The following is a 24,117-nucleotide window of genomic DNA, read 5'->3' as shown; positions in this document are numbered from 1 at the left end:
TACATATGTGTACCAAGTTTCGTGAGTCTACGTTAAACACACTGCAGGGGCTCCATTTTGTTTAACTTTGTAGGGGGCGCTAGTGAGCCATTTTTGCGCACCTATTCCCTGAAACCCTTAAAATACGTACATTTTCACCAGACTTAATGAGTCCGCCAATTTTGGTGAGTTTTTGTTAAGCCCCTCAAAAAGGCGATAAATTTGCAGAAAATAATAATAATTCCTTCAGTTTCAATAGGGCCTTCGCTGCTGTTGGCGCTCGGGCCCTAATAATCTCCTCTCTTTCATTGGTTCCAACCCAGACATCTGATGACATATGTGTATGTTTTAATTTTGCTGTCCATAACTGCACTAAGTATGAGCAGAGCTTTCATTTGAGCCTAATATTAAGGCTCTTTGACGATTTTGAAAAAATTACATTTAAATAGCCAAAAATCAGTGACTATCTTGAATTTGAAGGTCAAAAATAGGTCAAATCAATAAATCTTTATCATTTATGAATTTCTTGACCCAAATAGACTCAGAAACCATGTATTATGCAGTACTGTGGGCAAAACCATTAAAAAGTTAATTTCCAGCTAGGCTGACGGCAGCCATTTTGGATATAGGGCTCCCAAAAAATGTCCCCACATTTTTGAGAGGGGCACCCCGGCTAATTTCTTTTTTTAACCTTCATAGATGACAAATCCAGTGAGAAACAAACTTTTCCTCTCCACGGTCACGGAACTGCTACAGATGACCCAACTATATGGGCTAAGTAAAGTAAACAGACCAAAATGTAAAACAGAAAAACGTGTAAGAAATTATTTTTTTTCTGATCTTTGTTTCTGATGTCATTGTGTATCTATTTCATAAAAAAAAAAAAAAAATCAAATATCAATATCAAATGTTTTTACATTAAGAATGTGCTGTCAACCATATGAGGGAGCTCTGATTCAAAAGCTAACCCGGAAGTGAGGCGCAACGTCTGGGCTCCTGCCTGGCCTCTTGTCCCAATAGACGATCTTCGGCCATGACTTTTCAGCGAGCGAACTGATATGTAAGAGCCTCTAATAATGAGTAGTCCCTCGCCAGACCAACGGGACAACATGTTAGGAACATTACAGGGGACCAAGTAGGTATGAATATATTGTTTATAAACTCATTGGAAGGCTATGTGTTATTCTTGACACCGGGGGGGTCTTTTAAAACACCCATATGACAGTTGGTGTTGTGTTGTGTGCTTGTTGCTAAGCTAACTAACGCTGTCTGGACGGCGTAGCGGTAAACAGAAAAAAGTCCGCTCTTTTAAACCGTACGGATGAGTGCACTGTTTTTGAGAATACGTCGGTGTTAAAGGAAGTCTGGCCCGAGGTAACGTTGTTATTTTTTGAGGATGACAGAAGACTTGTTCGTTAACTTAGTTAGCTAACGTTAAGCTAGAGCGTGAAGCGGCGTGGAAGCACACACGTGAATCTAACGTTAACTCTCCTTTCAGAATCCGATATATTGCAAAAGTAAACGTTCACTTACATGGAATTTGCCTAGCTGGGTGTGTTTGGTGCATACAATAAACATATATAAAGGGAATAAACAATAGAGCAAAGTACTACAACAGTCAATATCACAATTATAGAATATAAATGTTGAAATAAAAATACGTAAAACAAAAAAGACCACTATAACAAATATGTACAATAGAAGTTGTAGTTTGTATACTGTCTAGGAGTCTGTCACGTAGACAGGTCAGTCAGAGACTGTCACTGGGGGTCCCGGGCTTTGGCTGATGAGGCCCACTGCAGTCCGGAAGAACCTGCTCTTGTGTCGGGAGGGTTTTGGTGCTGATGGAGGGGCCACCTGCCAGAGGGGAGTGGTTGAAATCCATCATCATTGGCAGCAGTGTTGGCTGGTTTCAGCACACCGCACGACGCCTGCTGAAAAGAGACTTAATTCGAAATAGGGCTGCTCGATATGAGGAAAATGTGCGATAACGATATGACTTACGATAAATAAACAGATAAAGTGTAGCCTACTCAGTTCTGCATTTCTGCTGCTTTCACTATTCTGCTGAAATACAAGAAATTGCTTTTTGAATTTAAAACAAATGAAATAATTTCCAACATTCTGCTATTGAATACATTCGACGTTGAATGGAATATGTAAAGGCACCATTAAAAAAAAAAAAAAAAAAAAAAAAAGTGAGTTAGATTTTAAAGTGCAGTTTTTTTACTGATGAAAAATTTCAGTGTCTTTCGCAATATGCCGCAGCCTTTCGCGATATGTGTGCCCCAGTTAACACTGCGATGGTGTTTAAAAAAAACGATCTATTGTGCAGCCCTACTTCAAAGTACGTAGTTAAAGAAAAATGGCTGGCAACATTCGCAAATATATTGTGATGTTTTCGTAGGATTTCTTGATTTAGACATCTTGCTTTTCATTCATAAGCTACATTAAGACGATTACAAAGTCAGCCTACTATCACCTTAAGAATATATCAAGGGTTAAAGGACTTATATCTCAAAGGATTTGGAAAAACATTTATCTTCAAAAAAGCAATTAGAGAGCTTGCAGCTGATTCAGAACACTGCTGCTCAAATCCTCACAAAGACCAAGAAAGTGGGTCACATCACTCCAGTTCTGAGGCCAACATGGCATCATGACTTTGCGTAAACATACACGCAATTTTCCTAAAAGTAATGGCATGTTATATGTACGCATTTTGAGCTATCCACGTATACAGCAGATGTAAACATACACATCACATGGCGTCGCCATGTTGCGTGTTATTGTGAGAACGTGACGTAGTATCGCGAGAACGTGACGTACTATCGCGAGAACGTGACGTACTATCGCGAGAACGTGACGTACTATCGCGAGAACGTGACGTATTATTGCGAGAATGTCACATGCGTGTAAAAAAAAAAGAAAAAGGTTGGGTTTAGGAAAAGAACACTGGGAAAGGCTTTAGTAACACAAAAAAACATGAAGAAAACGACAAAAACAAGCTTAGGACAACATTAAATGGTTGGGTTTAGGAAAGAAACATTGGCGAAGGCTTAAAAAACAATAATAAACAAAAACAAAAAAACAGTTGAAAAATGCCACACGCGGGATGCGATTCCGGCTCTCCTGGGTGAAAGTCCTGTGTCTTCCCCATCCACCACCCCAACCAACCTCCATCTGTGGACTTTAGCCCCTTCATACTACTCGCTACGGTGAAAATTCACACATAATGTAGGGCAATGGCAGCCAAACTGCGTTGATAAACACTCTAAAAAGCGATTATGCGTCTTGATACGTGCCAAAATGGCATACGAATTGGCGTGTCATACATACGCCACTTTATGAGCTCAGTCTGCTGTGGCCTAAAATAAAATGTAAAAATAAAAAAATAACTTTCATTGTTGGTTTCTGTACTAAAAGGGTTTTGTGTGACTTTCTTTTCATATAAGAGGGACTACATGGTCTTCTGATACTTTCTCAGATTCTGTCAGACTGACTCTGCTTCTCTTCTTGTGTATTTTCAGTGGTGAAAGTTGTTGGTTTATTGCCTCCTGTGAATCAACTGAAGAAGATATGAGAACTCCAAGGACACCACCTTCTCCTCTACGACCTGGCACGTTGGTGTGAGGCGAAGCATGCAGTCTAAAGTTCACTTTTCACCCCCAGAGTTGTTCAGAAGACGGAGGGGAAACTGCTTCTAGCTCAGTCGCCATCAGCGATGTCCTGGAGACTTATCGACTTGTCCTCGGTCTTATATCAAACTCTGAGCGTGACTGTTAGTTAGAGTGGGAACCACTTTGCCTCAGAAGAAAAAAACCTCACGTGCCTGCCTGTCTGAGCCTCACGTGAAGGCTTAACCCTTAACCCAGCATTGCTACCAAGACCTAACGTTGTCCTGCTGTCACTGCATCTGTGGGGGCAGTTATGTTTACTGTTGGTCAGGATTTTTCAAGAACTTGCTGTCCATCTACACTGACCAACAGAACGTTTACTCCATTCCACTGGAGCTGACATCTCAAAAGTCATTCCTACAGAAAAATATACACTCATTAAGTGGGGAGCTGCCAGGAGGAACAGGGGGTCTTTTTAGGGAAGAGATCCTTTCCTCCACCTCAGGCTTAGGTCTTGTCTCGACTGTTATTCCTATCCTGCCCATCAATCTCCACCCAAGACCTCTGCCGCTGAACGTGGCTCTTCAGAAAAAACCACACATTCGTTGAGCGGTGCCATGCCCACCAACCAGTCTTCCCCCTGGGGTGGGGCCAAGCTTCGGGCTTGCTCCAGTGCCGATAGTCCCACCACTACAACCTCTGTCAATACACATGCCAAGACAGTGGTGGCCGCTAAAGTGCCTTTTAGTCATACTTCACTACAGCTATCCAGGAGAAAGGATCCAGCCAAACCCTTCTCCTCCCTTCTTCAAGCCTCATCTGCGTCCCCCTTGAGGCAGACGACAGTGGTTTCTGTCGGGGAGAATGGGGACGGAAAAAACAAAGAGCCCATGAGCCAACTTGCCGCTGTGCCAGATGGGTCTCCAAACCTGCCACGACAACTTAATGGGATTCAAACCCCAAACCAGGTACTGTCAACAGGACTGAAGCAGGCTGGTAGCAGCCTCACAGAGACCGCTGCCCCTTCCTCCATCCCCAAGAAGGAATGCCCGATTGGGTTTAATGTTCCGCTGACGGCTAACGTGCAGAAATGTGTGTCGCTCCAACCATCGCAAACTGGGAACGGTTTAGCAACGATCAGACGTCAGGCTGCAACGGGTGATGCACCGCATGGATTGGAGCCGCTTTCGTTAGTTTGTCATCAAGACCTGTTCATCAAACGACAGCCCACTCTGCAGCAAACTGACAAGCTGATGGTGAGTATTGACGTTTCAAGAGGTAAAACTTCAGCAACACTTATTACTAGAAGTAATAAATAACTATACTGTTAGACCAACGTGTTTCGGCTTGTGGCCACGAAGGATCATCAGTTTTGATGGTTTCCCAATGTGGAAGCCACATCAGGAAAGGTTTTAGTTAAGAAATGTCCCCAAATATAAAAAAATAAAAGATGTTGTATATACAACTCTTAATATTAAGTCCATACAGTGTTGGTCTTAAAGTGACCATAAGAATGTTGAAAAAGACAGGTTGTTTGCATTTAAGGTTGATTTTTGGAGCTCCTGCTGTCCATTTAGAACTATATTGGACATCTGCATCTTGGCCACCAAGTAATTAGTGGCTGCACAATAGAGCACGCCACCAGGGACCACTGACATGTTGATTTTTCAATAGGTCCAAATACTGCCTCTTGCATATCTCACCCTTTTCTTGTTTTGTCTTTTTAGCCTGAAGCTGCAGACTGTTCCTCCTTGCCATCAGTGCCTCCTTTATGCCTTACTCTCTGTGAACATCAGGGGGCAGCACTGGGAAAGGATGCCGACAGCACAAAAGTAGAAATAAGAAGCACAAGAAGAGGAACAACAACAACAACAACAACAACAACTACTCCAAGGAGGAGCCATTCTGCTAGAACAACAGAATGCAGTCCGACACAAAACGGTTGCACAACAATAACTGCTTTAGACAATCAGTTGGTAGTAAGAGGTGGTCCTCCTCCAGCAGTGGTGGCAGCATCCGCAAACTGCAAGCCCCAAACAACAGCTTTGCTAGACCCAAACCAGGCCCCAGAAAGTCAATGTCCACTGGGAAGCACCTTGTCCGCACGCAGGAGAATCAGTCCTCCAGCAGCCAGTCCCTTTCCCAATGGCCCCATGCCAACTGTGCTCACTGCCAATGTCAGTGCCACTCAGGAGAAGCAGCCTACACTGCTGGATGCCTTCACAGGTAATCAGAATTATTGGTTTACTGTGAAACGTACTGTACAAAACCCAGGACAAGAGAATGGTAGACTGACTGGTTATTGAAGAACCTCAAACATATTGAAGACAAGTTTTACGGAAATATTCACAACTACAAGGAGTTCTAGTAATAGTGACATGATCAGAGGCCGAAGCAATAGGGTTGGGTACTAGAACATGTTTACATGCTTTAATGTAAAAAAAAAAAAAAGCTGATAAAGGCTTCTGAACCAAACAGTACCCAATCGGACATGTTTCAGCAGTAATGCGACCCGGAATTGGGGAGAATTTAACAACATCGGCAGACCACATGACATTGTTTACTGCCGTTAGCCACGTAGTTACATGGGACAATGTTAACACTGCAGTGGCATAAAAATAACACTCCAGTCCTGCCTACATGGAGCAGATGACAAATCATAGTAGATTGGCTTAGAGTTGCGTGAGACTTAGCCAAGATTAGAAAAAACTGTCGAAACCAGAGTGTTCTGAAATCTGAACGTTTTAGCTCACATGATTTGTCTAAAATACGTTTACCTCATTATTTGTTTTGTCCACGTTTAACATGACAATCCAACATTTTAACTTTTGTATATATGACAGAAAAGCATAATATGTGACCTTTAACAGCTTGTTTTTGCTCACATAACTGTTTTATATATAATAAGTATTTATTAATGATTAAGAAATTGTTCATAAACAGTCAATAAACACTATTTGGATGGCTATTATAAAGTTGCATCTGATGAATATAAAACCTTGTTAATGGTTAATAATTGTTTTGTAAAGCATCTATAAACATTATTAGGATAGTTACTATCAGTGTACAAATAATCACCTCTTTTATAGATTGCCAAAAAAGATTTAATGGGGCCAATGTTACTTGATGCTTTATAAACCATTTATTAATAATTTATGTATTATTATAAGCATTAGTTTCAACTTTATAATAGCCATCCAAATAATGTTTATAGATGTTTTACAAAACAGTTGTTAACCATGGACAAAGTATTAACTATCTAAATGTATTTTGTATGTATACTTATTATTTTATATTACACTAATCTATTGATAACATGGCATAAATTAGGCTATAACATTACCAATAATTGGTAAACATTGTTTAATTTTATTTATTTTGTTTAATAATTTATTTTATTGTTTATTAACAGTAAAATGAAATAAAAAAAATGAAATAAAGTTTAAATAACTATCAATTTACCATTTATTAGTGATGGTTATTATAAAGTGTTACCTTGTGGTTCATTTGTTTTCCCGTGAAATCCCATGAAACATCATGAAGTCAACTAGGCGCAAAGACAACATGGGCCTAGGGTTGGGTACCGAAACCTGGTTCCACTATGGAACCGGTTCCTACGCAACCAGTAGGAATCGGACCGGATTAGAACGCAAATTTCGGTTCGTCATTACGGTTCCAATTAATGTGTCGACTGAAATATTTTCCCTCTGTCGCTCTGAAAACCGACGTAAAAAATATCACACTTTCTCTGGAGTCTACCGTTAGCTAGCTACCGTAAATGTAGGCTACTTTTAAAATGCCATATTTTCCCTCTGGGCTCACCAAAACGGACGTAAAAGCCTTTCTTTGATGTCATTTTTCAGATTTTCAAGAATCGGTTTAGGAATCGGAATCATTTTAAAAGTACCAGTTCGGCATCGGAATCGTAAAATTCCAAACGGTACCCTACCTGACATGGGGCGTGCCTTGAGGAGTCCGACAGGTTTAATAATCTGTTCCAAAGCAGCAAGCATGAACACCTAAATGGGCCATTACAAATTTGCTGACTCAAAGAGTGATCTTTCCCTTGTAGCTGTGGCCTCCAGTCCTGCAGGAGCCTTGGTGGGCTCGGTGACCACTCAGATCTCCGCCATCCACCTGACCAGGCAGGGACAGCCTGCCTCCGTGTCCTCTTCATCTTCGTTCCCTTCCTCACCCTCGCCGACAGACAACGGTCTGGTTGGAGAGACTTTCCTGTCTGGGTGAGCACCAGCTAATTGCTTCTCAACCAATAGATGCTGTTCTGTGTCCTGCCCCCCCCTTCTAATCTGAATACTTTGCCTCATATTAATGTTTCCAGCCAGGATTGTGTTATGCAGGTGGATGGAGCTGAGGAGGAGCTGCCTGATGAGTTGGAAAATGCCTGTAGTGATGACGGTAAGATTTTAACACACACACACACACACACACACACACACACACACCCACCCCTCTGAGTACTTAAGATGCCTTTAGTCAGCAGGCAGTTTGCTCTGTTTATGTCCTAAACCGCTGATTTAATTGTCTTATTGATTTAAATTGGCTGTTGTCTTCAGATGATTCAGACTGCTCCTCCATCACTGGCACCTCATCGAACACATCCATCGCTCTCCTTTCTTGGTAAGGCGCACTCTGTAACCCCAAACGGTTATTTAGGTTGACAATCGAGGTAACCACAAGAACATAAACAGTGACTGATGCAAATTCTGTGGACGACCTCTCACAATGACGTCGATGTTCTTTGTCACGGAGCCGATAGCCTTCCGTTTTCTACAAATGTGTAAATCCACACTCGCTGTTAGATGGTTAAGCGTTAGAGTCTTTCCGCCACACTCTCTGTTGTTGTATGCTTACTCCCGTTTTTTCCTCTTGTGCACCTAGTGAAGCATAATCACTGTTGGCAGCCATTCAAATCATACAAATCGCCTACCCCCCCTCATCCCCCCGTGGCTTCACTATGGCCGTATAAATAACTGCTGGGAAGATGAAATTAAATTAGTCAATAACTAAAGAAAAAACAGTGTTTATTTTCTTCCTGTACACTGTAGTCAACTGCCCAAATATTTTGTCCATTTAATGCTTTTGGTGTCAAGATTTTTTTTTTTTTTTCTCAACTTCAAAATGTCTGTCTTTTCCTTGGACCGCCCAACAGCCAAGCCCCGGTTTCTAATTGGTCTCTTTACTGGCATAAAATGTATATCCATCAGATCCTGTGGACTCTTTCTCTCTCTCTCTTTCATTTACTCTCACTGCAATTGTTAAAAGAGGCTGAAAGCAGCAGAGCGTGGTGGAAAGGTCTGCTGCATTGTGCATCATATTGTTCTCCACTATGTTGGCCTATTCAACAATGGAACTCCCCACCAAAGACTCGGGGCTGATTCTCTGTTAAAACAGCCTGGATAGGGACCGCTATTGTCCCCTCCTTTCCCCGCAACCAGCTGATTTGTATGTGTTCATTTACATACACCCAATCACCTCCCTACCCTTTCCTGAAAGCTATAGCTCCTGTATGTCTAGTATAGTGTTAAGTTAGCCTAGTCTAGCTGTAATGTCAGTGTATACCTGTCGGTGGTGGAAGGGCTTTATTTTAGAGAAAAGATCTGCATGAGGAAAAAATCATCACCTGTTCCTTCATCCATCGGTTTATCCATCTTTCCTTCCTTCCTATATGACTGTCATGTAAGTGTTTTTTTTTCTTCTCGTTTATAAATTCTCATTATTTTGTGGTTATCCGATGTGAACAATGGTGTTATGTTGAAATGTTGGACTTTCTTGCAACTGCCGGTTTTTTTTTTTTTTTTTAGAACTACATTGCACGGATACAACTGGCTCTCATCTTGCTACAATGTTACTTTGTTGAGGTTAATTATACCTTAATTGGGTCTCCACTGGCTACATTGCCTAGTCTCTGTGAATAGTAGTATTACAATTTGTGGGAACATTAATTTTAGGTATATCAGAAAGTCTTCTAAAAGGACTCCTTCATTTGTCTTAACGCTCAGTTCGAAATGCACTCCGTGTGGGGTCTCTAACTGCAAATGAACACAAGCACCACGTTCCTAGCGCATAGTGCAAACAGGCATCCATCCTGTCCACACTCGACTTGTGTTACAAACTAGAGTGGTGACTGGATGCCAACTTCCGTAAGTGAGAAGTCTGTGAACATGACTCAAGCTGCATTACTTTTTAATTTAGTTGTGAGCAATTTGCTCGTTTAATAGTCAAAAGGTAAGCAGAGCTGTGGTGCCGAAAGGCCAGGGGCCGGGCAGACTTCAACAGAAAATGCAAACAGTCATTGTAGATAGAGTTTACATGCAACGTATAGAAAGTAAACGTATAATAGGAATGTCTGTGTGTAGAGTCTGTGCTTCATTATCTACACAGGTGTAAGATTTCTCTCTTTCAAATGTGGTTTGATATATTTGTTGAAATGGAAGCTCCTCTATGATACTGGTTCCCAACCTAGGGTTTCTGACCCATACTAGGGGTTGCCAAAGCTTCACGGGCAGTCGCAAGGCCTTCTTGATTTTAAGGGTTGTAGGACAACTTTAAAAAAAATATACATATTTTTTTTTTCTTAATGTTTTTTAATATATGTAGACAAGCATATATATATATATATATATATATATATATATATATATATATATATATATATATATATATAATTTTCATCAGGGATAAGAAATCACTACATTCGTCAAAAGTTAAGCCTATCAAGTATGTATTGTACAAAAGAAAATAAAAAAAAAATAAGCATAATACAGAGAATTAAAAGTTACTAACAAGAACCCCTATCCCTCATATTTTCTATGAAATAATCTGCTAAAAATGTGTTAGTATTTGCTTTAGTTGTTGTAGAGTTTATCAGTTATTCTGTACTATCATTGTTATGCATTGAATATAATATGAAGTATCCATAAAATATGTCACTAGTCAGGGGTCGTCCCTTTATTCAAAGATAGAAAAGGGGTCCCGGAATAAGGTTGGGAATAAGATAGGACGGCAAAAAATGTTCTGAGTACAACACAGTTGATTTGGTCAGTGATGTAAAACACATAATTTTAACATAATCAAGATCATAGTTCCCAAACTGACCATTACATGTACTTTTTCCCTTCGTTATGAATAGCAAAGTATCATACTGCTATGATGTTGGTATAGCTAAGAGAGAAGCAGTATTTGGATGTCCACTAAACCACTCATTAAATCTGTTTGCCTTCACTCTTTCTTTCTCTCTCTTTCTTTTTTTCAGTGTTGAGGAGCCAATGGCATTGGGGGCGGAAGATGATCGAGAGGAGAAACCAGCTTTGGTTCCCAGTTTGTTCCCCCTTATCCCCCCAACCCTCTACTTCAGCACCGCCAATGAGAAAGGTCAGGACACGCACGTCTGTTGTGTGATCATGAAGTAGCTATAGAAGTAGGAGAGTTTTCAGGACGTCATGTTAGAAAATGGCAAGCCCAAGCAGACAACAAACGGAGAGAAAATATTTAAACGACCCCAAAAGCTTTGGTTGTTGTAAAATAATGTAACGAAATTTCAGTGATTGTGATTAACTTCTTTGTCCACAACAATGTTGCTGGACACTTGTCTCACATAGCCAGACATTACTTCACAGCACAGCGGCGTAGCTAACGTTAGATGCTGGCTATATTGTCATAGAAGCCCGTGCTCTGTACCCAATGGACAGACACACTTCCTCGTCTTAGAATTACGGTAGGAACCGCTAAGAATAACTCTACCTTGTCGTTTTCTCCACCTGACTGAAAACACTTTATTGGCTTAGAATTACGGCAACAATCGCTAAACACAAACTCATAGTCTTCGCTTCCCGATTTTATAGCTCCCCTCTCATGGCTTTTAAAATAACTCCCCTTTGTCGGCTACAGACGCTGAACAGGCTAACGCTACACGTTGTTAACAGCCGTGTCCCGCTTGCCTGGTCCTCTTGTAACGTTAGCATGGTTAGCATGGCGGCGTTAGCCAGGACCAGTCAGGATCACTTTACTGGCTGTGTCTCAATTTGTTTTTGCGAGTAACCAACTTGGGTATTCTAGCTATATAATTCAATGTGAGTCCACGAATGTTGAAATGACATAAAAAGGCCGTCCCTTGTAGCTGTGATAAATTAGCCTGAAGCTAATGCTAACCTGTTCAGGGGGAAATTAGCCAACTCAGCGTCCTTTTGGGCTCTAAGCTGTCTCGGAACACACAATTTCAAAAGGAGAAAATACTGGCATTAGCGTTGTAGTCAGAAAAGATGGTATTTCAACTCAGCATCTTTCCTTAAGATCTAATGACACATTGGGGTAATTTTATTATATTACAGTAAATATATTACATATTGGACCTTTAAGCCAGTTTGAATGTGATTGCCTGTTTATTTAACTTAATTATTTTACTCAAAATGTTTATCTTATACCAACATATTGATTATTTATTTACATCATGACAGTGGTCTGTGTTGGCATGATGTGTATTACTAAGGTATTAAATAAGGTTATAAAATATATACAACTTTTGTGTTACAGTGGAACTGCTGCCAGCCGAACAAAGGCGACTGTTAAAATGGAAGATAAGCACCGTCACTCCAAATATTGTCAAACACACAATCGGCAGATCACACTTCAAAGTCACCAAAAGTAAGTCATCACGTGTGTGTGACAGTGACCGTTGCTGCTAAAATACATATTCAATTGCAACACATAACTCAGAAGCGGTTGTGTGTGTGTATATATAGGTAGCATATAGTACAGATCATTCTGTGAAACTGATTTTGTGCTTGTTTTCAAGTCTGTCCCTGTTTGTTGAGATTAATTGTAAATCCAATGTGTACAACTCCGTGTCTCACACACTAACTGAGTCTGTGCATGAAGTCACTTTAAATTGATGTGGTCACATATTTCTTGGTCAAAATGTATACAAATGATTTTGGGCAACAAAAAAGTTTTTGGCGGGTAATGTTTAGTAGACACTTGTACCTAAAAGATGATTCCAGTGTAAGCGCAACAGGCACGCAGACAACAAATGGAGGGAAAATATTTAAACGACCCCAAAAGCTTTGGTTGTTGTTAAAGCACATAACTGTGATAATTGGCCTGGATGACCAAAATCTGTGTTTCGCGCTGTTGTAAATGTAGAAAGCCACGACTGGTTGGGCTGCTGGGGACACCACATGAAGTCTCCTGCCTTCAAAGCCCTCGAAGAGCACCAGAAGGTGAGAAACTGTACATATTCTCATCCCAGATTCTGCTCACAGAAAGCCTTATTTGTAGGGAAACTGTTACATTACTTTTTACATCTTCTGTCCAGGATTACCCTTAACTTGGCTGTGTTGGTGTTCTTTTTGTCCTAGTTGAACCACTTCCCGGGAACATTTCAGATTGGCAGAAAGGACCGGCTGTGGAGGAACTTGTCCAAGATGCAGGTTCGCTTTGGCAAACAAGAGTTCAGCTTTTTCCCCCGCACCTTCGTCCTTCCTCAGGACATCAAGCTGCTACGCAAGGCCTGGGAGGACAGTGGCTCCCGGCAGAAATGGATCATCAAACCTGTATGTTCTGCTAGTAGATCATCATTTTGTTAGTTTACTAAACTTGTGTTTTGGATTTTGTGGCTGCAAGCAAACCGCGTAAAATGACATTGAATTTGTGTTTCAGTTGCTGGATAATAAGTTGTTTTGTCTAATGCTTTCTTTATATTCACGCAAGACACGGTGGCGCAAGCCTCCGTAGATGGCGCGTGAGCTATAAGCATTCACAAAGACGTTTTATGCTTCATGCATTGCTCGTTGCAGTATTCTCCAAAACGCCAGGGCATGTACAAACAAAATAATCTGTGAGTAAGCAAGAAGAAGTAAAAAGTGGAAGTAAAGGAAAGTTAGCTGCCTGACAACAGTAGTAAACACCGACGTACCGCCGAACATTGCATTTGTGTACTCTCCGCCTCTCGATGTTACGAACACTCTTCCCATGAGGCCCTTTTTCAGCTTGGACAACGCCATCTCGTGTGCCTCTTCTTTCCTAGTGTTGCAGCTCTCTCTTACCACTGATTTAAGACCATTTGACACTCTGTGGTCTGTACATGACGAATCATACACATATTTGTACAGGCGCACCTAGTCTGCCAGTTTTCCCAGCCGTCCGTGTGTAAATGGAAAGCGCAGCACGTGCCTGGTTACAATTGTGCGGGATGACGTCATTCTTTGTCGCACAAACCTGCCGCCTGGGACACTGCGGCAACCCTAAACTTTAATGTTGATAATTGGCTGATTTCTGTAAAAGGTGAAACGCGTTAGTTGTTTGGGAATTAATTAATGTTCCAAAATGAGTCATTTAGATTACGGTGCTTAAGGAAAAATACAGTATGATGTTTAGGTAAATGTGTGTGTGTTTCTGTTATTTTTTGTTCCTTTTTTTTATTACATTCTGTCTAACCCTTCTCATCTGTAATAGCCTGCGTCAGCCAGAGGAATAGGTATCCAGGTCATCCACAAATGGAGCCAGATGCCTCGCAAGAGACCGCTACTGGTCCAGAAGTAAGTAGCCCAGAATAGACTGCTAAATGGGGTTGGTAGTAGAGCTGTCAGTGCCACTATAAGCATGTGGTTGTTGTTACACTTTCTGTCCACTAGAGGGACTTCCAACATAAGCCTGGCCTTGAAGGGGACCTACGTCATGGCGCATTGCATTTCTGGCAAGCCGTTCTCCGTTTACATTTTCCACCACGAGCACACAGCGACAAAAACATATCAGCAGAGAACTCTGTAATGAAACATTATCCAACAAGTGTAAAGGCTAACGTTGCTCGGTTAGCACAATGACATCATGTTAGAAAGCACAGCCGAAACGATTTGTCATAAACTAAGTAACAATAGTGTTAGCCACGATGCTAACGGCATTGATAACTAGTTAAGCCAAACGGTGCTGTCACTACTATTTTAGTGATTTATAAGCAACCTGTTTCTTGCAGATTGTCACGTTACCAAGAATACAGCTATTAGAAGGTAATATATGAAGTCAAAGCTACCTCTGACAGCTGTAGTGCAGCTAACATTAACTTTAGCTGTCTCCATGACGCTCCCAGCTGAGCTTAAGCTCCTATAACTCGCGGCGCAGTAAGAAAACCATCCATCCATCCATCCATCTTCGTCCGCTTATCCGGTGTCGGGTCGCGGGGGGAGCAGCTCCAGCAGGGGACCCCAAACTTCCCTTTCCCGAGCAACATTAACCAGCTCCGACTGGGGGATCCCGAGGCGTTCCCAGGCCAGGTTGGAGATATAATCCCACCACCTAGTCCTGGGTCTTCCCCGAGGCCTCCTCCCAGCTGGACGTGCCTGGAACACCTCCCTAGGGAGGCACCCAGGGGGCATCCTTACCAGATGCCCGAACAACCTCAACTGGCTCCTTTCCACGCGAAGGAGCAGCGGCTCTACTCCGAGCTCCTCACGGATGACTGAGCTTCTCACCCTATCTCTAAGGGAGATGCCAGCCACCCTCCTGAGGAAACCCATTTCGGCCGCTTGTACCCTGGATCTCGTTCTTTCGGTCATCACCCAGCCTTCATGACCATAGGTGAGGGTATGAACGAAAACTAACCGGTAGATCGAGAGCTTTACCTTCTGGCTAAGCTCTTTTTTCGTCACAACGGTGCGATAGATTGAATGCAATACCGCACCCGCTGCGCCGATTCTCCGACCAATCTCCCGCTCCATTGTCCCTCACTCGCGAACAAAACCCCAAGGTACTTGAACTCCTTCACTTGGGGTAAGGACTCATTCCCGACCTGGAGAAGGCATTCCATCGGTTTCCTGCTGAGAACCATGGCCTCAGATTTAGAGGTGCTGATCCTCATCCCAACCGCTTCACACTCGGTTGCGAACCGATCCAGTGAGTGCTGAAGGTCACAGGCCGATGATGCCATCAGGACCACATCATCTGCAAAGAGCAGCGATGAGATCCCCAGCCCACCAAACTGCAACCCCTCCCCACCCCGACTACGCCTCGATATCCTGTCCATAAATATTACAAACAGGATTGGTGACAAAGCGCAGCCCTGGCGGAGGCCAATCCTCACCTGAAACGAGTCCGACTTACTACCGAGAACCCGGACACAGCTCTCACTTTGGTCATACAGAGATTGGATGGCCCTGAGTAGAGACCCCCTCACCCCATACTCCCGCAGCACCTCCCACAGTATCTTCCGGGGGACCTGGTCATACGCCTTCTCCAAATCCACAAAACACATGTAGACCGGTTGGGCATACTCCCAGGCTCCCTCCAGGATCTTTGCGAGAGTGAAAAGCTGGTCCATTGTTCCACGACCAGGACGGAATCCGCATTGTTCCTCCTCAACCCGAGGTTCGACTATCGGCCGAACCCTCCTTTCCAGCACCTTGGAGTAGACTTTACCAGGGAGGCTGAGAAGTGTGATACCCCTGTAATTGGCACACACCCTCTGGTCCCCCTTTTTAAAAAGGGGAACCACCACCCCAGTCTGCCACTCCTTTGGCACCGTCCCAGACTTCCACGCAATGTTGAAGAGGCGTGTCAACCAGGACAGCCCCTCCACACCCAGAGCCTTGAGCATTTCTGGGACGGATCTCATCAATCCCGGGGCTTTGCCACTGTGTAGTTGTTTGACTACATCAGTGACCTCCGCCTGGGAAATCGACGACAATCCCCCATTATCCTCCAGCTCTGCCTCTAACATAGAGGGCGTATTAGTCGGATTCAGGAGTTCCTCAAAGTGCTCCTTCCACCGCTCTATTACCTCCTCAGTTGAGGTCAACAGTGTCCCATCCTTACTGTACACAGCTTGGATGGTTCCCTTCCCCCCTCCTGAGGTGGCGAACAGTTTTCCAGAAGCACTTTGGTGCCGACCGAAAGTCCTTCTCCATGTCTTCTCCAAACTTCTCCCACACCCGCTGCTTTGCCTCTTTCACGGCAGAGGCTGCAGCCCTCGGGCCCCGCCGGTACCCTGCAACTGCCTCCGGAGTCCTCCGGGATAACCTATCCCGGAAAGACTCCTTCTTCAGTCGGACGGCTTCCCTGACCACCGGTGTCCACCTGTGCGTAGAGGTAAGCCCCACCAGATCTAACCGGTAGCGCTCCACCTCCCGCACCAGTTCCGGCTCCTTCACCCACGTTCCACGTCCCCAGGCCTGGCTCCAGACGGGGGCCCCGGGCTTCCTCCGGGCAGGGTCACTCCATCTCTGCCTAGCTTATTCATTGGGGTTTTTGAACCATTCTTTGTCTGGCCCCTCACCTGAGACCACTTTGCCTTGGGAGACCCTACCAGGAGCACAAAGCTCCAGACAACACAGCCCTCAGGTTCACAGAGACACACAAACCTCTCCACCATGATAAGGTGATGGTTCACGGAGAGGCAAGGAAACCAGAACAAGCTAACTATTGATAACCTAAGCATTTGGGCTCGGTGGATGTCGATTTTAAAGTCATGTTAAAACTATTTCCCATCCTTCTTCCGATTTCCAGCCTGTCACTCCGGCCGTAATAACGTAACATTAGCTCTGTGATGTTAAGACCTCACAATGCCTTGTGTTTCTCACTCCCGTAACTTATTGTTCATCAGACATGAGAAGACGGAGATTAGCTAACGTTTAGCCAACCTATTTATAACAAAAATCACATTTGAATAGTAATTTCAGCATTTGAATAGTATTGATTTTTTTACTATTCAAATTATATTCAACTTTAATCGTAATTAGTTCCAACAGCCCTAGTTGGCAGAAACTCAGTCTGAAAGGAGTTGGGTTGGCAACCGGAGGGTCGCTGGTTCAAGTTCCAAAGTATGGTGGTGGACTGGTAGCTGGAGAGGTTCCAGTGCACCTCCTGGGCTCTGCCAAGGTGCTCTTGAGCAAGGCACTGGACCCCCAACTGCTCGGGGCGCCTGTCCATTGACCGCTGCAGCCCCCTCACTCTGACATCTCTCCATTGGTGCGTGTATAGTTGCTGAGTGTGTATTCCAGGCCTGTGTGTAATGTGTATTTTAACAACAGAGGGAAAACATTGTAATTTCCCTTGCAGGATTAATAAAGTATAAATTCTTCTTATTATTAAATAATGCGTAAAAACTTAGTAGCACAGAGATCATCAACCAGAAGTTGAAAACGTGAAGGTAGGTACACTTGAAAGGAGAACTTGACACTGCATTATTCATTAGGATAACACGTTTTTATCCTGGTCGTGTTTTGCAGGTACCTACACAAGCCCTACCTCATCAGTGGAAACAAGTTTGACCTGCGGATCTACGTCTACGTGACCACCTACGACCCGCTCAGAATTTACATCTTCTCTGACGGACTGGTTCGATTCGCCAGCTGCAAGTACGTTTTTCATCACATCCAACACGGTGACACGGCCAAATTCTGTGTATTCTGTTCATACAAATATGACGCACACATCAATGGGCCTGATTGGTGACACTATGAAGGACGGTGTCAGAGACTTGCAAAAAGCTGATAATAGAGGCCATAATTGATTTAATTCCAGATTTGTGTTTCTCGTCTTTAGGTATTCGTCTTCCATGAAAACTCTGGGTAACAAGTTCATGCATCTGACCAACTACAGCGTCAACAAGAAGAACTCTGAATACCAGTCCAACAGTGATGACAAGGCCTGCCAGGGACACAAATGGTTTGTTAAAGTGAAACTAAAGTGAAACTAGAGCCTGTGACACATCTTTGCTACTATTATATGTATGGTGCCTGAGCATGTGTTTCCCAACAAGTGTGTGTGTGTGTGTGTGTGTGTGTGTGTGTGTGTGTGTGTGTGTGTGTGTGTTTTTCAGGGCTTTGAAGGCCTTGTGGCAGTATCTTGGTTCTAGGGGAGTCAACACCACTCTGATCTGGGAGAAGATTAAAGACATTGTGATCAAAACAGTCATTGCGTAAGTTTTAACCATTTATATTTGTTTTTTTCTTTGTTTTATTATTTATGAAAGTTTAAGCGATGTAATGCCAAAGGCAGTCTTCAAAACCAGTTCGCTAATACATTAAGTTTTCCTTTCACTCGAATATTAATCCAGGTTGAAAAAACAGTAGTTACCCTTTAACTGAGATTCACAATTTGCCCAAATAAAATGATGCAGTCAGTGTGCTTACTAGTGGGGGCAAATAGAATTTTGTTTTGCACGCAAGTTTAGCTTTATCACATCTCAGGGTTCTTTGCGTCTGTGTTTTTGACACAACCCTGACTAACAAATCTCAGAGGAATCTTTTTTTGTTCTGGGTGTAATGGAGACGGTACAGGTGGGGTGTCTAGGGCTAAAGTGGAAATCACATCTGCACTAAGTGCAACTTGCTCAATAGGTTTATCTACATCTTTATCATTACTAGTTAAGCAGATGTACATTTTGTATTCCCAACTTGTATATATTTTAAATATTTGTTCTTGTATTCTATCCTATTATTATTTAATGTATATTGTATGTATGTATATTCTGTGCTGTGTGACTGATATTTTGCTGCTGTAACACTGTAAGTTCCCATTTTTGCAATCAGTAAATATCTAGCTATATGTCTATCTATGTAAATGACTAGAGACTCTGTTAGAGGAGTCATTTTCAAATAATGAAATAATAATGGTTATGAAATCTCCTGTGTGTTGGTCATCAGGTCAGAACCGTACGTTAACAGTCTGCTGAAGATGCACGTCCGGACGCCTTACAGCTGCCATGAGCTGTTCGGCTTTGACATCATGCTGGATGAGAAGCTGAAACCCTGGATCCTGGAGGTCAACATATCACCAAGGTAAACACACACACACACACACACACACACACAGACACACAGACACGCACACAGACATACACAAACACTGATTTTAAAACTACATGTAGTAACTGTTGTGTTTCTGGTCCAGCCTCCATTCCAACACCGCACTGGATGTTTCAGTTAAGGGTCAGATGATCGCAGACCTCCTGAACCTGGCTGGCTTCCGTATTCCCCAAAGAGATGACGTGGTCGCCTCCTGCAGTAGCACCTCCAGCTCCACCAGCAGGTACGGAGGAGGTGTTAGTTTTGAATGGGGGTAGTGCATTTAGGCTGCGGCGGGGTTTGCCGCCGCAGCGAAAAGTTGAGACAGACTCAACTTTTGGAGAAAACGCATCCCCAAGTCACGCTGCGGTGGCCAATCATGCAACCGGCGATCACACTTGTCACTCGGTTTTGAGACGTGTGAGAGTCCCGCACAGGAAACAAGACCCATCAGACTCATCAAACAACTTCCAATATAATCCAACTCAGACTACAGCTTCTGAAAATCTCTCTCTCTCTCTCTCTCTCTCTCTCTCTCTCTCTCTCTCTCTCTCTCTCTCTCTCTCTCTCTCTCTCTCTCTCTCTCTCTCTCTCTCTCTCTCTCTCTCTCTCTCTGTGTGTGTGTGTTATAGTCTGTGTGGCGGAAGGGAGAGGACCAAGCCAGACCTGTCCGCTGATGAGAAGGTTAAACGGGCCTTTTACCTCACACAACGCTACGCCGACCAGGTAAATAAATAATAATAAACGTGGCAATATAATCTAAATCAGAGGTAAATAATATATTAAAATAAGTGCATTTAATCGAGAAAAAGCATATTCATCTAGGTTTAAATAATAACTTAATTGGGTGCAAGATAAGCAGCTCCATATCCAAGGTTTTAAATCTCTACATGTATGCACTACCACTGTAACCGCTGATGGTGGAGATGCTGGGGGTGATGATGAGCGCTGGTTTTATTAAGGTTTACGGTTCTTGATTGGTCGTGTGCATAACATTAACAGAAGTAGTCGTTGGCAACAAAAATCTTAGGCCTAGTAGCAAGTTTACCCCTTTTCTCTTTCCTTCTGTCTCTGTCAGGACTTCCTCTCTACAGTGTTGGACGTCTTGACTCCAGAAGACGTCCGCGTGCTGGCAGAGAGTGAAGATGAACTGACACGTCTTGGACAGTTTGAGCGAATTTTCCCATCGCCGTCCTCTTCCCGCTACCTTCGCTTCTTCGAGTGTCCGAGATACCTCAACATCCTACTGGACCAGTGGGAGCGGAAGTACTGGAACAACAGGACAAAAGGTATGTGTGTGTGTTCCCTAAATGCACTGCATTTTCACTACAATGATACTGCTCTCAGTGGCGTTGATGTATTTTTTCAGACCCTTATGGGACAGAAATGTATTCTTACTTTGAGGCTGCGCTAAAGTTAAAGCAGGAACTGGAACCACATCTGAAATTGTTTGTGTGGGTTAGGGATGGGCATGATTAATTGACTATCGATAATTGATTATTAAGAATTTCGTCAATGACGTTAATTTGTCATTGATTAAACTAATACTGGTTGCGTTGCGTAGTGTGAGTCTTGAGACGAAGTGTGTCGTGGGACCATTTAGATTTATTTTTTTTTTAAACTACTTAGTTCACTGCAAACGCACCGCATATATCTATATCTATAACCTCCAGTATAACTGCCACAAGTTGTTCTTCTTGTAATTAAGATCTCATCGAGGAAAAACACGCTGTATTTTTGTATTTTCATTGCATTTTTAATTTATAAAAAGTTAAATAAATAATGAATTTTAATATAAAAATATGAATGACTAATCGATAGTCGGTCGTTAATTCTCCCGACGAGGGTCTGTGAAGTCTGTGGGTTAATGTTATATGATTGTCAGTTGTTTCATATATGCAATACTGTATATCTATTCGTCAAACGATAGACCCCTGAAGCTGAAGCAGCAGTTTGTGTGATCAAATATATTTGAAAAGCAGGTGTGGAAAATGTCCAGCGGTGTCATTCTTGATTAAGTGAAATGGTTTGTGTTATTTAGGCTACATTCTATTTTTAATTAAGAGAACAGTGAATGAGACAAAGAAGAGAATCCGCTTTAGCTTTCAACCACATCTCAGTGTCTTCCACAGACCATCCGCTTTTTTTATTTTTATTTATTTATTTTTTTTACATGTTTTAGACCTTTTTAACACTTGCAGCTTCCCTCAGAAACCTCCTGGTCCTGCTGCACACCATCCGAACAGAGGACTAGATCTCTGTCATAGTTGAAGGAGACACGAGCTGTTTACCGCACAGAGGGCAGAGAAAACACTGAAACTGCCGGTGGAGTTCATCCAGATTTAATGGATTCTGTGTTTGTGTGTTACGTACAGGAATCAGTCTGCTGACGACTCTCTGCGAGAAAGGAGTCCATCTAGGAACCAATGACCCTGTTCACATGGTGAGGAACTGTGGCAAGATTAAATCAATTTGTCTGAATGAATAATGAATGTAAGCTATTTTATAAATTAGAAAAATCAGCGGTTTGATTTGAAAATTCCAGAAACCAATCTGTCTTTCTCTGTGGTTGTGTCTTTGTGTCTCCCTAGTGGTCCAAGTGTAGCTACATCTCAAGGTTTGAATCCCACAGACATGACCTCGTCGGCCCATCCAGATCCAGGTACACACACACAGAACATAAAAATAAAAGCACAGATTCTGCTGTCCTTTCCCTTACAAATTCCGAGAGCAAAGTATTGAACAAATATTGGGTCAATCTAAGTGCTCATCCAGTGCAAAATATTAAATTAACATGTAATATTTAGTTACATCCTTCGTTTGCAGAAATTCTTCTTGGTATCATCCCTGTATGTGTAAAATTAGGTTAAAGGTGCCCTGCCACACGTATTTCATTACTTTGTGGTAATGTCTGAAGTTCTACCATGGACTCTGTAACATTGTTTTTGTGGAAAAAATGCCCTGGTTACCTTGTTTCAAGCCATTCTAGCGTGGTATAGAAAGCCTACAGGAAGACTCAGCTCGATTTCTGCCAGTTCTCATTAATATTCAACAAGCTAAGCTGTTTGAATCTGATTGGATAACAGTTGGCCAATTAGAGCTTGGCTGTCAGAATCCTTTACCCAGCCCAACTGGGCGAGCTCATGAATAGTAATGAGCTCAGGCAGTATGATGTCAGACTGACCAGCTTTTGTAATTGGCCTGATTTCTCTGCTTATTTCTTTTCAGTGGCTAGAGCTGACAGAGGAGGTAGCAGTTCATTTTCACATTCACAACATAACACAAACAGACATGGACCTAACATATTTCAATAAATACAAGTAAAAACGGTTTGTATGGCAGGGTACCTTTAATAAAATATTGTGTTATATTTAGCATAACAGGGCAAAATGCATAGAACATGATTAAAGGATTACTTTCAACTTTGTTTTTCGGTAAACAGAGTTGCATATTTAGTTGGACTATAAAAGTCATAAAGATCATCCTCCATTATGTTTATTGTTGAAATACTTGCTAGGGTGGTGTGTTAAAACTTTTCCACAGGCCTAAACACAGTATCAGAGTTACTTTAGAGTGGTTAGGATTAATTACACACTAACTAAGACCTAAGTAAATGAATTTGATTATCCTGTGCTCCCCTCTCCTGTCTCGTAGAGTGGTGGTCACCCATCAGCACCACTCCCATCACGATGATGATGCTGGTTCAGACGGGGAGACTGCTTCGGTCTCCAGCCTGCCTGTTTCGCCAAGTCCTGGATCCAGTGTGACCAGCAGTGCCTGTGCAAGCCCTCAGCCCAGCCTCGCCCAGAGCCTGCTGTCCCATCAGTTTGCTTCGCTCTGAGACTCAGTTTGCCAACACGGGGTTCCAGAAACCTAGAACAAACCGCTCAGGGTCTAGGACTTAGGCCTCAGCTCTTCTCAAACATCCTTCTGTTGATCTGTCATCTCTACTAGCTCTGAAACGCTGCGTGAGAAATGTACTTAGAACTGTAAGCTTGGAGCCCAGTCTTAACCAACATTGTAGAAAGGAGTGGATTTTGGTCTTTAACAGAATTGTTGTTGGCCATCAGAAGTACTACAGTAACTATTTTATATTAATGGGATTTTGTGCAGAAAATAGAGGAACGTTTTGAATGTTTGCTATTTCAGTGCTACAATCAAAACGACTTTCTAGACTCGAGGTAAACCTCCGTTACTCGATTACACCAAGGAAAAATAAAACACTTCAACGGCCATACCATTGTTTATGTTTTATCCCATTTACTATTAATAGTAATATGCCAACTTTAGTTCAAATGTATTCCGAGCAGCCAGTGAATTTCATTGATTTCTGTGCAGTATTAAAATTGTCCTGCAGAAACTCGAAAACATGCTGGAGATACATAATCCTACCCAGTGAGCTTCGTGTCTGCTTAATTTGTCAAATTTACATTGTTACAGTACATGGCCAGGATGAAAGGCAACTTTGACAACAACAGAGACAGACCGGTTTGACGGTCTGATTTATTTCAGCACTACATCAGAGTGAACATGCTCATTAATGGCGTTCAATAATCAATATTAGTACTGCATGAAACGACCACTGCATTGACACAGCGGAGAAACATACCGTAACAACAACAAAAGTCAAGCAAAAGACAACTGCCTCAGTGCAGCGTTGTCCGGCAAGGCATCTGCCAATCATGTACGAGCTAGCTACATGCTGGTAGATGCTTTATAACAAAGACTGC

General features: G+C 42.6%; 1 protein-coding gene across 3 annotated transcripts; it reads left to right on the top strand.

Moving 5' to 3' along the window:
* The first annotated feature begins 937 nt into the window (after positions 1–937).
* Positions 938–23,778, top strand: ttll4 (tubulin tyrosine ligase-like family, member 4). Of its 3 annotated transcripts, XM_028591620.1 has the most exons (22): positions 938–1,118; positions 3,507–4,849; positions 5,321–5,819; positions 7,666–7,834; positions 7,933–8,009; positions 8,168–8,231; positions 10,867–10,985; positions 12,144–12,254; positions 12,753–12,829; positions 12,968–13,162; positions 14,064–14,146; positions 17,828–17,956; positions 18,144–18,266; positions 18,421–18,519; positions 19,247–19,381; positions 19,494–19,631; positions 20,020–20,113; positions 20,466–20,676; positions 21,763–21,830; positions 21,979–22,049; positions 22,616–22,636; positions 23,042–23,118. In XM_028591620.1, the coding sequence occupies exons 2-21, from the start codon at positions 4,211–4,213 to the stop codon at positions 22,620–22,622; spliced, it is 3,108 nt and encodes a 1,035-aa protein (XP_028447421.1). In that variant the 5' UTR covers positions 938–1,118; positions 3,507–4,210; the 3' UTR covers positions 22,623–22,636; positions 23,042–23,118. The 3 variants fall into 3 exon arrangements, with proteins under 3 accessions (XP_028447421.1, XP_028447420.1, XP_028447419.1); XM_028591619.1 differs by lacking the exon at positions 22,616–22,636 and having other exon boundaries at positions 939–1,114; positions 23,042–23,778; XM_028591618.1 differs by lacking the exon at positions 22,616–22,636 and having other exon boundaries at positions 939–1,118; positions 23,042–23,778.
* Positions 23,779–24,117: the final 339 nt, after the last annotated feature.

Source organism: Perca flavescens, chromosome 11, assembly GCF_004354835.1.
Source record: "Perca flavescens isolate YP-PL-M2 chromosome 11, PFLA_1.0, whole genome shotgun sequence".
Classification (NCBI taxonomy): domain Eukaryota; kingdom Metazoa; phylum Chordata; class Actinopteri; order Perciformes; family Percidae; genus Perca; species Perca flavescens.
This window is presented reverse-complemented; position numbering and strand designations above follow the sequence as displayed.